Genomic DNA, 14,398 nt, shown 5'->3' on the forward strand with positions numbered 1-14,398 from the left:
ACAAAAAAAAAAAAAAAAAAGAAATAGATATTACTCAATCTACAGTCATACTAAGAGTAGTGATAATGGAATTCCATTTCTACTTAGGCACAATTTGCTTAATTTGAATTCCATAAGAGACATTTCTTTATATGTAGCAACAGGTTTCTTTTGCTTACAAAATATAAAGTTTCTTTTAATTCGTTATGTCTTTTTTTATAATAATTATAGAATTAGGAAGCAAAATTAGGACAGCTATAAATAATTATTATAGAAATAAACTATGCCTTACAATATATAGATACAGTTTACTTTTATGAACTGAAGCAAAATATAGCAAGTAGAGAACAGAAGACATAAAATGATAATTTACCTCTTATTTGCCTGTCAACAACTCTCATTTCCTTTCTTATCTTCAACGACCATTCATTGACCTGGGAAAAGTTATAGAAAAGGAATTATAAGAGACATCAATACTCCTAGTTCAACCAATTATAAAAAATTTTGTATTAATTCTACAGTTGTTTCAGACACAAAAAATAAAGCCATTTTCAAAGAAAGGGCTTTAGGGCCCAATTCTATTTTTTTTTTTTTTTCTTTTTCATCTTTTTTATTCACAGTGCACAGAAATTCCAAGCTATTCAAAGATTTTTAGCGGAAGGCAGGCACTTTACATAAAAACTTCAGAGGGAATATGGTACCCTGAAAGTATACAAAGATTGTTTAAGAGGTGAATGGGCACAGATAATTTTACGGGCATCAGAAGATTTTCACCTTTTATACATAATCATTTCAAAAACTACCTTGCCTGTGTCATAAGAATTCATCTTTTCTTTCTCCCCTTTAACAATAATCCTTTTTCCACTTTACAAAAGAAAGATACTCACCTAACCCATGTTTCTTATTACCATGGTATATTTCCCTGACAGGCAAAAACCTCTGAAGTGCTAAACACAGGGCTGACTGGAAATACTGGTGTAAGGTGTTTAAAAAGTAGTAAATGACTCTAATGATTACCAAATTTTTATGCAAGTAAACTGTTTTCCAATTCTTTACTTTTCAAAAAAATTGAAAGAAAACCTGAATTGTCAGATTAATCATTAAAAGTAAATTTTATACTAAATCACTATGTGCTTTTTGGCATATGACTCAGAAGTTCAAAGAACTGAGTGACACTGCATTACACAACTCCTTCCATTACCATCTACTTATTCATATTAACAAGGCATCTCAGCACTTGAGTCGATAAAAACATAAAATAGGAATAGACTTGATGCTGAACCCTGTAGCATTTATCCATGTAGCATTCATCCACGGACACATGAACTAAATGGCATTTAAAAAATCCATACCAGGGCCGGCCCGGTGGCGCACTGGATAGTGCGCCGCTTGGGAAGCGCAGCGGCGCTCCCGCCCGAGGGTTCGGATCACACGCACCCAAAAAAAGCTAGTAGGGAAACTTGCCAGAATTTGAACCCAGATCTGCCAAAACTCCAAAGTCAGACCATAATTGTGTCTCCCAGTGTGTAAATATCTATCAAATACTTTGTGCACATGTGTGAACATGCCAAACTTTGAATGATTTAAGTATAACCTGTATTTTAATACTTAGGACAGCATCATAAAATTAATTTCTAAATGAATATTGAAATTTATCCAGTTTCTATGTTTAGCAATTGGTGTTAATTTACCTCTCATAAGTGCTAGAAAGGTTCTACAATACCTCCTCCAGCCCTTTTATACTATTCAAGCTTTTTATTAGCCCTAATGTTGATTGCCTTCCCAGGGCATCTACTAGTTTGAGTATAATTTGTCTAATTAAATTTAAAGAAGAGATGTTTCAGGGAGCACCATTTCATCATTTCCTCTTAAACTCTATGCTGTGGACTTTAATGAGGACCTAAACCCCATCTTAACCCAGCCTTAGTTTCAGCACAGATGAGCTGTGCTTGTTAAGACAGTCTTCAGTTGTCCTGAGGGTTGCGATCCGTTGCCGGACACGGAAAAAGACAAAAGACAAAAAAAAAAAAAAAAAATCCATACCATTACAAGACATATTTCCAATAAATTTCACTTTTAATGTTTAATATTTAACAAAATCTGTAAAATATTTATTATGGAACAATAATTGTAATAACTCCACTATCAGGTCATACAATTTTTAACATTCTAATGTTACTTTATGCATATTTTTTGAAGTGAAATTCATGTAACACATCATCATTTGAAAGTGCACAATTCAGCGCATTTACAATATTGTGCTAGGACCAACTCTCTCTATGCTAAAAACTTTTCAACACTACAGAAGAATATGCTACACCTTTTAAATAATTTCTTCCTATCTCCCGTCCTCCAATTTCCTGGCAACCACTAATTTGCTTTCTGTCTTTATAGAATTGCTTATTCTGAATATTTCATATAAGAAATCATATGATGTGTGACCTTTTGTTTCTGGTATATTTCTTTTAGCATAATGTTTAAGGTTTATCCATGTTGTAGTATGCATCAGTACTGTAGTCCTTTTTATGGCTGAATAATATTCCATTGTATGTATATACCACATTTTATTTATCCATTCATCTGTTGATGGACATTTGAATTGTTTCCACCTTTTGGCTACTGTGAATAGTGCTTCTGTGAAGAGTCAGGTACAAGTATTTGCTTGAGTACCTGTTTTCAATTCTTTTAGGTATATACTCATATACCTGGGACTGCAATTGCTAGGATATATGGTAATTCTATGTTTTTGAGGATCTGTCAAACTGTTTTTCACAGTGTACCATTTTATATTTCCACCAGCAATGAGCTATGTTTTCCACATCTCACCAACACTTGATATTTTCCAGTTTTTTTTATTATAATCAGTCTGCTGGGTGTGAAGTGGTATCTCATTACGGCATTGATCTGCATTTTCTTACTGACCAGTGAAGTTGGACATCTTTTCACATGCTTGTTGGCTATTTGCTCGTCCCCCTTCAGAGAAATGTCTATTCATGTCTTCTGCTCACTTTTTAATTGGGTTCTTTGTCTTTTTGTTGTCAAGTTATATGAGTTCTTTATATATTCTGATAGACCCTTATGAGATACATGATTTGCAAATATTTTCTCCCACTCTGTAGGTTGTCTTTGCACTTTCATGATGTCCTTTGATGTATGAAAGCTTTTAACTTTGCTAAAATCCAATTTATCTAAAGAATGTGTTTTCTGAAGTCATTCTTAAAGTTTCAGCTTACATGTTACTTCAGGGAGGGCTTCCCTGATCCCCAGAATTAAACAGAACCCTATGCCCCCCTCTTTTGTAAAGCTCATTATATGCCTGGCACTAAGCAGATGCTCAATAAATACCTGTTGAATTTAATTGCATGGAATATGAGATGTGAAGAAGGGACAAAAATTTTCAGCCATAAGTAATACTTATGAAACAAAAATCTCCAGAAACTTTCTGTGTATGGTTTTAAATATCAAAGGTAAAAGTTTCATAAAATCTGTCAAAAGAAAAATTCCTTTTTTTTTTTTTTTTTTTCCGCTGGCTTGTACAGGGATCTGAAACCTTGACCTTGGTGTTATAACACTGGGCTCTAACCAACAGGGCTATCCAGCCAGCCCTAAGAAAAATTCCTTTTAAACTTACAAAATCAAAGAGACTTTGCAAACAAAAACCTTACCTAGGAGAAATGGGAAGAATCAAAAGTATCTAGTCATGTCTCAGACCAGTGCTTCTCAACCTGAACTACACATAAAAGTCACCCAGGAAACTTCTTGGTGTTATAACACTGGGCTCTAACCAACAGGGCTATCCAGCCAGCCCTAAGAAAAATTCCTTTTAAACTTACAAAATCAAAGAGACTTTGCAAACAAAAACCTTACCTAGGAGAAATGGGAAGAATCAAAAGTATCTAGTCATGTCTCAGACCAGTGCTTCTCAACCTGAACTACACATAAAAGTCACCCAGGAAACTTAAAAAATACTAACTTAACTGGGCCAGGGGCAGAGCCCAAATAACAGGTAGCATTTAAAAATCTTTCCAGGTGATTCTCATGTTTTGTTAGGGTTAAGAAATACAAGTAGAGGTCTCGTACACTTCGAGACAAAGAGCTCAAGAAATTGTACCAAACATGTCTCCTAACCGTAAAGATCACTACAATAAACAAAAGGGACCAGCCAGCTGTGAAAAAAATACAACAATAAATAAACAGAAGGAAATTTAAAACAGATAGAGGAAATTCAACAAACATTTATTTAATGCCAATAGGACTTTAATAATAAATGAAAAGCATTTATAGTTGGTAAGTAAAAGAGAACATAAGAAATATAATATAGAGAAAAATCAATTAGTAAATTAGATAATATGTTATGAAGACCATAAAGAACCTCTAAAAAGAATTTCACACTATCAAGATATAACCTTTATTCCAATTCACTCAGAGAGTCTACAATATGCCAGGCAAACCAGGCAATGAAAACCAAAACCACTGAGAACAGGGCATTTTCCATAAATAGTGCTGAGACAAATGGTAAGCCAAATGGAAAACAAAATAATCGAATCCCTGTTCCATCCTTCACTGAAATTCAGGTATACTGAAGACATAAGTACAGAATGCAAAACTCTGCTACTTTAAGACAGTATAGGAATATATATATATTACTTCAGCTTAGGGAAGGATTTCTTAATCCTTTGATTTCTTAATCCCCACAAAAAGCAATAACCATAAAGGAAAAGACTGATATCTTTATCTATATATTGAAATTAAGAATTTTTATTCATCACTGGGCTTCATAAAGAGTAAAATGTCACGAATTGGGAGAAGATACTTGTAACCATATAAATGATAATAGGTAAAAAGTATTTATAAAGACTCTACATCCAGGACATATAAAGACCCGTATCCAAATATATAAAGATCTATGAGTAAATGTCTTTTTTTAAAAAATTGAATTCTGAACATTATCTATGAAAATCTGCAGGATAATTTAAGTCTCTGGATGATGTCATCTTCTTACAGAGAAGACTTATATTTGCTTCTGGCAAACATCTAGCTTAAGTGCATTGGCAACTGGTTTTTAATTAATCTTAATAAATCCAATCAGAGATAGAGATTATTTAACACTGGGCTTCAGTCTTTGTGAAAGCCAGTCTATTTTCAGCTCACTGTCACTGCTAAGGTTTATCCTTTTGGAGTCCCAACCGAAAGCCCTAGATTTTTACCAGAGTCCCTTATCCTTGGTGTGTCATGAACTCCAATTTTTATACTCTCCAACCACAGGGTCTGTCAAAAGCTTTACCCAAATTCTCAGTTTCTCAGCCACTGCATTGAGACACAGAATCTTTCAAAAGGAGAACTGATGCTACTAGAAGTGGGAAGGGGTAGGGGGGAGGAACTGATAAAGAATGAATAGCAATGACAGTGTAGTGTATATTGTTGAATATAATAATTATTCTAATTTGAGCATTATATATTACATGCAGGTATTGATAGTCAACTCTGTACCCCACAGATATGTACAATCAACTATGTTACAATAAAAATTTTAAAAAAAATTTTTTTAAAAAGGAAGAAAATAAAGGATCTCTTTAGGGGGAAAGTGGTCCTAAATGACTGGGCTCATGTAATTGAGCTTCCCTCTTCTGTAGGATCTTGATTTTGCAATTTCTCACTGTGTTGGTAGTTTTCAGTGATTTCAAAAAGCTATACTTTTTTTTTAGCTCTTCTAGTTATTTTTGGCAGAAAGGTTGTTTCAAATAACTTAGTCTATAATCACCGCATAACTTTTTAAAGAATATATATCCTGGGCCGGCCTGGTGGCGCACTGGAGAGTGCGCTGCCTGGGAGCATGGCTGCGCTCCCGCCGAGGGTTTGGATCCCATGTGGAGACCGGTTCCCGCTCACTGGTTGAGCGCGGGGCGGGCGCAACACCGAGGGTTGCAATCCCGTTGCCGGTCAGTAAAAAAAGACAAAAAGGAAAAAAAAAAAAAAAAGAATATATATCCTAGTTCTGTTCCATAAAAAGGCCTAGAAGCAGGGACATTCCAGTAGTGAGAAGCATCATGAACACCCAAATTTTGGTTTCTAAATAGCATCCTCACTAAAAGAAACCAGTATTCCTTAAAGAAATGGCTGATTTCAGGTCTCAGTCTGGAAATATACAAATCACACTAGGATGCATATATTAGAAAACAAGGAAGCACTCAGAGACTAATAAGTTTATGTTAAAAGGATATAGGAACCGGCTTGAATAGCTCCCACTGACCAAATTTATAAGTATTTAAGCATTGAACAGAATAATGTTAGAATTGACTGTAACACACTAAACATAAAAATCCTTGAATCCAGGGCCGGCCCGGTGGCGCACTGGATAGTGCGCCGCTTGGGAAGCGTGGCGGCGCTCCCGCCCGAGGGTTCGGATCCCACATGCAGACCGGTTCCCGCTCACTGGCTGAGCGAGGTGCGGGAGCAACACCGAGGGTTGCGATCCCGTAGCCGGTCCCGGTCCGGTACGGGGGCAACACTGAGGGTTGCGATCCGTTGCCGGACACGGAAAAAAGACAAAAGACAAAAAAAAAAAAAAAAAAAAAAATCCTTGAATCCAAAATGGTGCTGGGGCACGGGGAAAGGCAAGGGGGATGGACAGAAAGCACTTGACACCACTAGAAGTTACAATAATACCAATTCCTTATTCTAAATATTGGTGATTAAAGAAAAAGCATCAAGCACTTATCCTGCCTTTTTAGTAGAAACAGTATGTCCAGGTAACTAAATAGCCCCAGCTAAGGAGGGAAAGATCATTACAGAAAACTGACAGCTAACAAATGAGGAAAAAAATGATAGAATTAGAAAAATCACCATTCTGAAAACCCTCATAGAATAGCTGACTCAGGAAAGGGACACTAATCAATGCTAACATGTTTAAGTGAAAGGTTAATGAGGAACTGGACATTCACGTGGGACCAAAGTACTCACCCCTCAGATTACTAACTAGCAGCAAAAGGAAAAACCTAACAACATAGACATCTGGCTGTCCCTACCTCAACCAAGTGATCAAAGTTATTAGCATCATTAATAATGAGACAACTATACATATATTGCTCCTGATGTGATATACTATGAAGTGCACAGATTATCTGTGAGGTATTCTTGCTAAAATTATTAAACCTAAATCTAATCAAGCTTAGATCCAACTTCCAATTCATAGAAAATGCAAGGGAGAGAGGAAAAAGCTAACCATAAGACACAATTAGACAAATCCAGAATGAGGAACATTCTACAAGACAAATGGACTACTCTTACAAAAAAGTCTTTACTCTTACAATGTTATAAGTAAAAGGCAGGGGATTATTACTTTTTTTTTTTTTTTTTTTTTTTTTGTAGCTGGCTGGCATGGGGATCTGAACTGTTTGCTGACTTTGTTCAAATAACAATCAAATTCAAAGAAAGCATGGTCCTTCACTAGATCCTAACCTTAAAAAATTATAAAAGACATACTGGGAACACTTGGGGAAATGTAAATATGGACTAGATATTTGATATTAAGGAATTTTTGTTAGGTATCCAGGAGAATTTCCTTATTTTCTAGAGATGCAATTTGAAATGCTGTGGAATAAGGTGTTATGATGTCTGTAATATACTTCAAAATAACTAAGCCAAAAAAAAAAATGTGTATGTACACCAAATAACAGGAAAATGCTACCAACATTTGAATTTAAGTAATATATGGGTTTTCATTACGCTATTTGCTATGATATGTGTCCCCAAAAGTTCATATGTCAAAATCCTGACACCCAAGGTGATAACATGAGGAGGTGGAGCCTTTGAGAGATGATCAGTTTCCTTAAAAACAGAATTAGTGCCATAAATAGGCCCAAGAGAGCGTGTTCACCCCCTCCACCATTTGAGGACACAGCAAGAAGGTGCCATCTCTGAACCAGAAAGTAGGCCCTCACCAGACACGAATCTGCCAGTGCCTTGACCTTGGACTTCCAGCTTCCAGAACTGTGGAAAATAAATTTGTTGTTTATAAGATACCCAGTTTACAATGTTATAGCAGTGTAAATTAGTCTGTTTCTGTTGCTTACAACAAAATACATGGAACTGGGTAACCTGTAAGAAAATGAAATGTATTGCTTACAGTTCTGCAGGCTGGGAAGTCCAAAGTCCAGGAAACACATCTGGTGAGAATTTTCCTCAGTGGTGGCTTCAGTGACACAGGGTATCACATTGTGAGATGGCAGAAGCAGAGAGAAAGAGAGAGAGACACTCATGTGCTCTCCTTTTAAGGCCCCCAGAACCACAGCCATGATCACCATTATTAATCCATTCACTAGGTTATGGTCCTCAGAATCTAATCACCTCTTCAAGGCCCCACCTTTTAGTTGTCATAATGGGATTTCCCACTGTCTCAAAACTGTCACAGTGGGGGCCAAGTTTCTAACGCCTCGAACTCTGGGGGACATAACTTAAGCTTTAATGAGTTTGGGGGGACATTCCATCCATAGCACAGCCCACATAATGTATTAAGACACTATTCCTTCTACTTTTTTTTTCCCCCCTATATAGGGGATCTTAACCCTTGGTTTGGTGTTGTCAGCACCACGCTCAGCCAGTGAGCAAACCGGCCATCCCTATATAGGATCCGAACCCATGGCCTTGGTGTTATCAGCACCACACTCTCCCGAGTGAGCCACAGGCTGGCCCCCTTCTACTTTTCTGAAAGCTTAAAATTTTTCATAATAAAATTTTAAAGTATTTGGCATTTTGTAGGTGTTCTATTTTAAGAAGAAATTAAACTCTTTAAGACAAAGTCTTTATAACAAAAATAGTGAAATGACAAGCCACATAATTGGAGAAGATAAAACTTTTAAAAGATGCTCAACTTTGCTAGTAATCAGGAAAATGCCAGATATTTTATTCCTGTTAGACTGGCAAAAGTAAAAAATTTAGTCAATAACAAGTGTTAGAGAAGATGTAAAGACAGGGAACTCTCATATATAAATGGTGGATATATAAATCAGTACAACTCTTTTGGAGACCAATTTGACAGTATTTTTACATGTATCAGTATGAATAAATTTCATTTTCAAAATATACAAAACAATACTGGGCAGGAAGAAATCATACTAAATTTAGGACGATTGTTACTCTCTGTGGGGATGTAAGGAAATGGGATAAAGAGTAAGTACATATATGAGCAAGCATGTATATTTGTTTCCTGAGGCAGCCATAAAAAATTATCACAAACTGCATGGCTTAAAACAACAGAAATTTATTGTCTCACAGTTCTAAAGGCCAGAAATCCAAACTCAGTATCACTGGGCCAAAATCAAGGTAGCAGGAGGGCCATTTCCTCTAGAGGATCTAGGAGAGAATCCACTTCTTGCCTCTTCCAAATCCTTGTGGATACCAGCGTTCCTTGGCTTGTGGCCACATCACTCCAATCTTCAAGGCCATCATCTTCAACTGTCTCTGCTCCAACCTCACCTCACCTTCTCCTCTATGTGTCAAATCTTCCCGACTCTCTCTTATACGGATACAGGTGATAGCACTTAGGGCCCACCCAAATAACCCAGGATAATCTCCCCATCTGAAGACCCTTCATTTATTCACAACTGCAAAGACCCTTTTTCCAAAAAAGGTAACATATGTTCCAGGGATATCTTTGGGGGGCCATTTTTCAGCCTACCACAATGGGCATGTTACCCTCTGTTCTTTATTTAGTTAAAAATATTAAATAATTATTTACATTTTTAAGAGAGAAATTAAAGGACTGGAAAAGATATAACAAGCAAATTCTAAAAAAAGAAAGCAGAAATATATAAAATCAATTTAAAGTGAAAAAAGAAAACACTGAATCCAGAAAACATTTTTATAATAGTAATTTTGACTAGATAATACATTTTAATGGCACAAAACTCAAAATATATAGAACAGTATATAGCGAAAAGTAAGTTTTCCTCCTACTTTTGACCCTCAGCTACCTAGCTCCTCTCCCTGGTGGCAATCTTTGTAAAGTACGACTTTCTGTATCCTTTAAAACAATCTAAAAAATACATAGAACAGGGGCGGCCCATGGCTCACTTGGGAGAGCGTGGTGCTGACAACACCAAGTCAAGGGTTAAGATCAATACATAGAACAGGGGCGGCCCATGGCTCACTTGGGAGAGCGTGGTGCTGACAACACCAAGTCAAGGGTTAAGATCAATACATAGAACAGGGGCGGCCCATGGCTCACTTGGGAGAGCGTGGTGCTGACAACACCAAGTCAAGGGTTAAGATCCCCTTACCAGTCATCTTAAAAATAAAATAAAATATACATAGAACTAGAAATTAGCTAAAAGCAACAAATATATGTAATCTCAGGTCAAAATCTGCCTATTCTGGTCACTGTCAACTGAGTATATAGATCAGCTCAATTAGGCTGTATTTCAATTGTCCAAGCATTTTCTCTCACCATCTCTACTTCTGTCCATCAAGCAAGTACTTGATGGGCACTTTACTCTTACTAAGGGAATTCAACATCGTGCTGGCCTTGTGAATGATACAGAATAAACAAGAACATGATCCTTGCTCTCAAGAAGATTAAGGTTTTGCTGAGGACACTAACTAGAAGAGAAAAATAGTCTATGATAACCATGTCTCTAGTGTCTTCTCTGATCTGAATTCTGCCCAAACTGAGCTCTTTGGCTCCTTCTCCACCATCACCATTCCCATCAACCCTACTCTTTTTCTGAATTCTTTCCATGTCAGTTCATGGCACGGCCATTCAGGGAGATGAACAGTTTTGACTGGGGGTGAGGTTATACAGAAACATAATAATCATCTTTGCACTCTCATTCCACATGCAGTAGCTGAGCAAATTCTGACTATATATCCTAAATATTTCTAAAACATCCTATCCTCTCCAGTCCCGTTGCAAGTCTTAGTTAAAACCCATATCATTCCTTACTTGGGCCACTACTAGCCTCCCTACCTAAGTCTCCAATTCATGCTCTAAACCACTGTTCTGAATGCTCCCCAACCTTAGCAGGCATGAAACAAAGGCCTCTGCTAATCTGTCCTCTATCCACCTCTTCAGTTTTACATCTTACCACTACCATCACTCCTCCTGCATCCCACTCAGAACAGTATTTCATCCTCCAACCATTCTGAATTTTTCCTGGCTCCTCCAACTTATGTTCCATACTTCTACACCTTGCACATGCAGTTCTCTCTGCTAGGAATGCCTCCCCTTTCCTAATCCTATACCTGTCTGTCCACCTAGCTAATGCCTCTTATGACAAGACCCAAATTCCTCCCCCCGACCAGCTCCCCTTCCTCACTCTGAACAGTTAATCTGTCCCTCCACTGTGACATCACAGACCTTGTACATACTTTTATTATTGCTCTTATCTCCCTAAAGTTTATTTGTTCATATGTCAGTCTCCCCCACTAAACTTTGTATTCTTTGAAGTCATCATCCAGTGCCTTATTTTTGTAAATCTGGTTCCAACCCAATGCATACCAAAATATCCTAATAAATGTTTGTTGTATGAACTAAGTGAATGAAGCTTTATCTTTTTCTCCATCTCCCCTTCTCAATTTCTTCCCTCTTCTGACAGTATCCCACAATCATGAGTCATCACCCAGTCTAAGGACATGTTAGTCATATGATTTAAGAATTCTGATACCACAAAGATGGCCACTCAACCCAAAGGTTAAATCAGTGAAGTCCCTAAGCAGACAGCACAATTTTCCAGCAGAATCTCAAGTCCAAAAGAAGAATCTCTTGCAAGCAAGATCTCATGTCTTTCTGATTAATTGTTGTTGGTTTCTGTTTGGTTTGGGGTTTTTGTTTGTTTGTTTTTGGTCTTTTTAGTCATTCTCTCATAGATTTCTAAAAGTATTACAAGGCACCTTTATCCTCAGCAGGCCCAGTCTAGTCTTAACTTGGACCCTTTAGCATAGAACAGGTTTCACCACTAAGATGTCTCCATCAAAGTATATGAGATGTCTGGGGGCAAAGACTTTATTCTGTAGAGGCTCCTTATATAGCTAATGTTTCCCTGGAATATTCCTTGAAGCATTGCTCATCTTAGGACTAATTGACCTTAAACCTTACTTAACCTTATTATGATACTCATCATTCAAACAACATTTATTTAGCACCTACTTTATGCTGCATACTATACTAGAGCTCTGGAAACATCACCCATAATGTATCTTACTTGCCTGAACTGACCTGTCACCATAGTCTAAATGATACCATGTTTGACAACCACGATAGTAGGGCATGACTGTACCTGGCCCCTAGTTAGCCCGTGCCAGGACCTGGACCCACATGCCTGCCTGCATCTTCCAGCCCCCAGTGGAAGGAATACTGTAAATTTATCTCAAGAGTTGCCCAGCTGAGACTAGAGCATTTAATCACTTCCCTCTTTCTCTAACCCCTATTCCCTTTCTGTCAATCTTGTTTTTTTAAAATTTCCTTTACTTAACATCTATGAAATTAAACATTTTATTTCTTTCTCCCTCCTAAAAAAAAAAAAAAAGTCAAACATTATCATATATGGCTCTCGATACTTTCTCTGTGTGTCTGCAGCTCTACAGAGAAAAAAGTATTTCCCATTTGTTATGGTTAATTTTAGGTGTCAACTTGACTGGGCTGAGGGATACACAAATAGCTGGCAAAGCATTATTTCTGGGTATGTCTGTGACAGTGTTTCCAGAAGAGACTGGCATTTGAATCAGTGGACTAAGATGATCAGCCCTCACCCAGTGTGGGTGGGCACCATCCAATCAGTTGAAGGCCCGGATAAAACAAAAAAGCAGAGGAAAGGCAAATTCTTACTCTTTCTCTTCTGGAGCTGAGACAACCTTCTACCTTCGGACATCAGAACTCCAGATTATCCAGTCTTTGGACTATGGGACTTACACCAGCAGCCTCTAGGTTCTCTCAGGCCTTCATCCCTAGACAGATATACACTACTGGCTCCACTGGTTCTCAGGTCTTTGGACTTGGACTGAGCTATGCCACCAGCTTCTCTGGTTCACTAGCTTGCAGATGGCCTATTGTGGGGCTTCTCAGCCTCCATATTGGTGAGAGTCAATTCCTATAATAAATTCTTTCTCATATATCTACATATCTATATATCCTACCGGTTCTGTTTCTCTGGAGAACCTTGACTACTACACCATCCCTGCTTTATTGGCACTTTCTTCTATTACAGATTCAATGCTAAATAACTGGGGCACGTGACAAAACTCTTTAGTCACAAGTCACAAGGTGTAAGAGAAAGCCCAGCACTTGGTGCAAACTGAACCTAAGCAAACAGAAAACACTCTTCTGTCAAAGTAAAACAATGATATAATCAGAACTGAAAGGGCACCCTGGAGTAGTGAGAAGGAAAAACTTGAAGAAAATCTGGGGCAGGGTATCTTCCACACCACATAAAGTGGATCATCTAACACTGTAAATCCTACTAAATAGTCAAGAACCAATTTATAGGCAGGAAGTGTGTGGAAAACATGATATTCAAGGTCCAAATCTTTTCTGATCATTTCCAGCTCGGGGTGAGAACTCCAACCTCTGAACTTCTATAATATATATGTGGTACCAAATCCAGACTTGTTCTTGAAATGCTTATCTCAGTTGCTAGAAGTTAAATTCTTTGGTTTCTTATTTCATCTTTATAATTCCATTTATAAGCATACATGGTATAATCTACTAGACATAACCTCTGGTTTTGTAATTTACAAACTGTATGACCTTGGGCAAATCAAATACTCTATGCCTCAGTTCTACACCTGTAAAGTGGGGATAATAACAGTATCTACCCCCTAATGTAAACAGTCCCTAAACAGTGCTTAGCATAATGCCTACTTCACTACGTTTGAGGTAGGAGTGGTAGTCAGGGCTAGTTCTTTATATACTCTTTAGCCTTGCTACTCAAGTGCAGACTAGCAGCATCAGCATCACCTGGGAGCTTGTTAGAACTCTTGGGGCCTACCCCACACCTACTGAATCAGATTTTGAATTGACAAGATCCTAGTGATTAGTGTGCACAATAATGCTTCATAAGCACTGCTCTACAACACCCAGACTTGCTCACAATGGAAAAAAAAAAAAACCCATAAAGTCTTTTACTTAATAAATGTTCTTACCTGTTTAGCTGCGACAGGCATATTTTAAAAACCAATCTCATGTATCTACCCTGCCATTTTCTGGTGTTAATTAGCTTTCCTTAGGTAAGGTGTCCTACTGGAAGAGTATACTGACATCATGTTCTTAGCAATTATATTTATCATTTGAAAATAGTTTAAGTGTGGGCCGGCCCGGTGGCGCACTGCTACAGTGCGCCGCTTGGGAGTGCAGTGGCGCTCCCGCCGAGGGTTCGGATCCCACATACAGACCGGTTCCCGCTCACTGGCTGAGCGAGGTGCGGGTGCA

At 37.8% G+C, this 14,398-nt stretch overlaps 1 protein-coding gene across 1 annotated transcript in view; it reads right to left on the reverse strand.

The window, feature by feature from the left end:
* Positions 1-14,398, reverse strand: part of CHMP3 (charged multivesicular body protein 3) — a 45,354-nt gene that overhangs the window by 28,777 nt on the left and 2,179 nt on the right. The window contains exon 2 of the mRNA XM_008578484.1: positions 353-413. Coding sequence (XP_008576706.1) covers positions 353-413 — 61 coding nt within the window. The remainder of the gene's footprint in view (positions 1-352; positions 414-14,398) is intronic.

The sequence above is a fragment of the Galeopterus variegatus genome, unplaced genomic scaffold (assembly GCF_000696425.1).
Source record: "Galeopterus variegatus unplaced genomic scaffold, G_variegatus-3.0.2 Scaffold1695, whole genome shotgun sequence".
Lineage (NCBI taxonomy): Eukaryota > Metazoa > Chordata > Mammalia > Dermoptera > Cynocephalidae > Galeopterus > Galeopterus variegatus.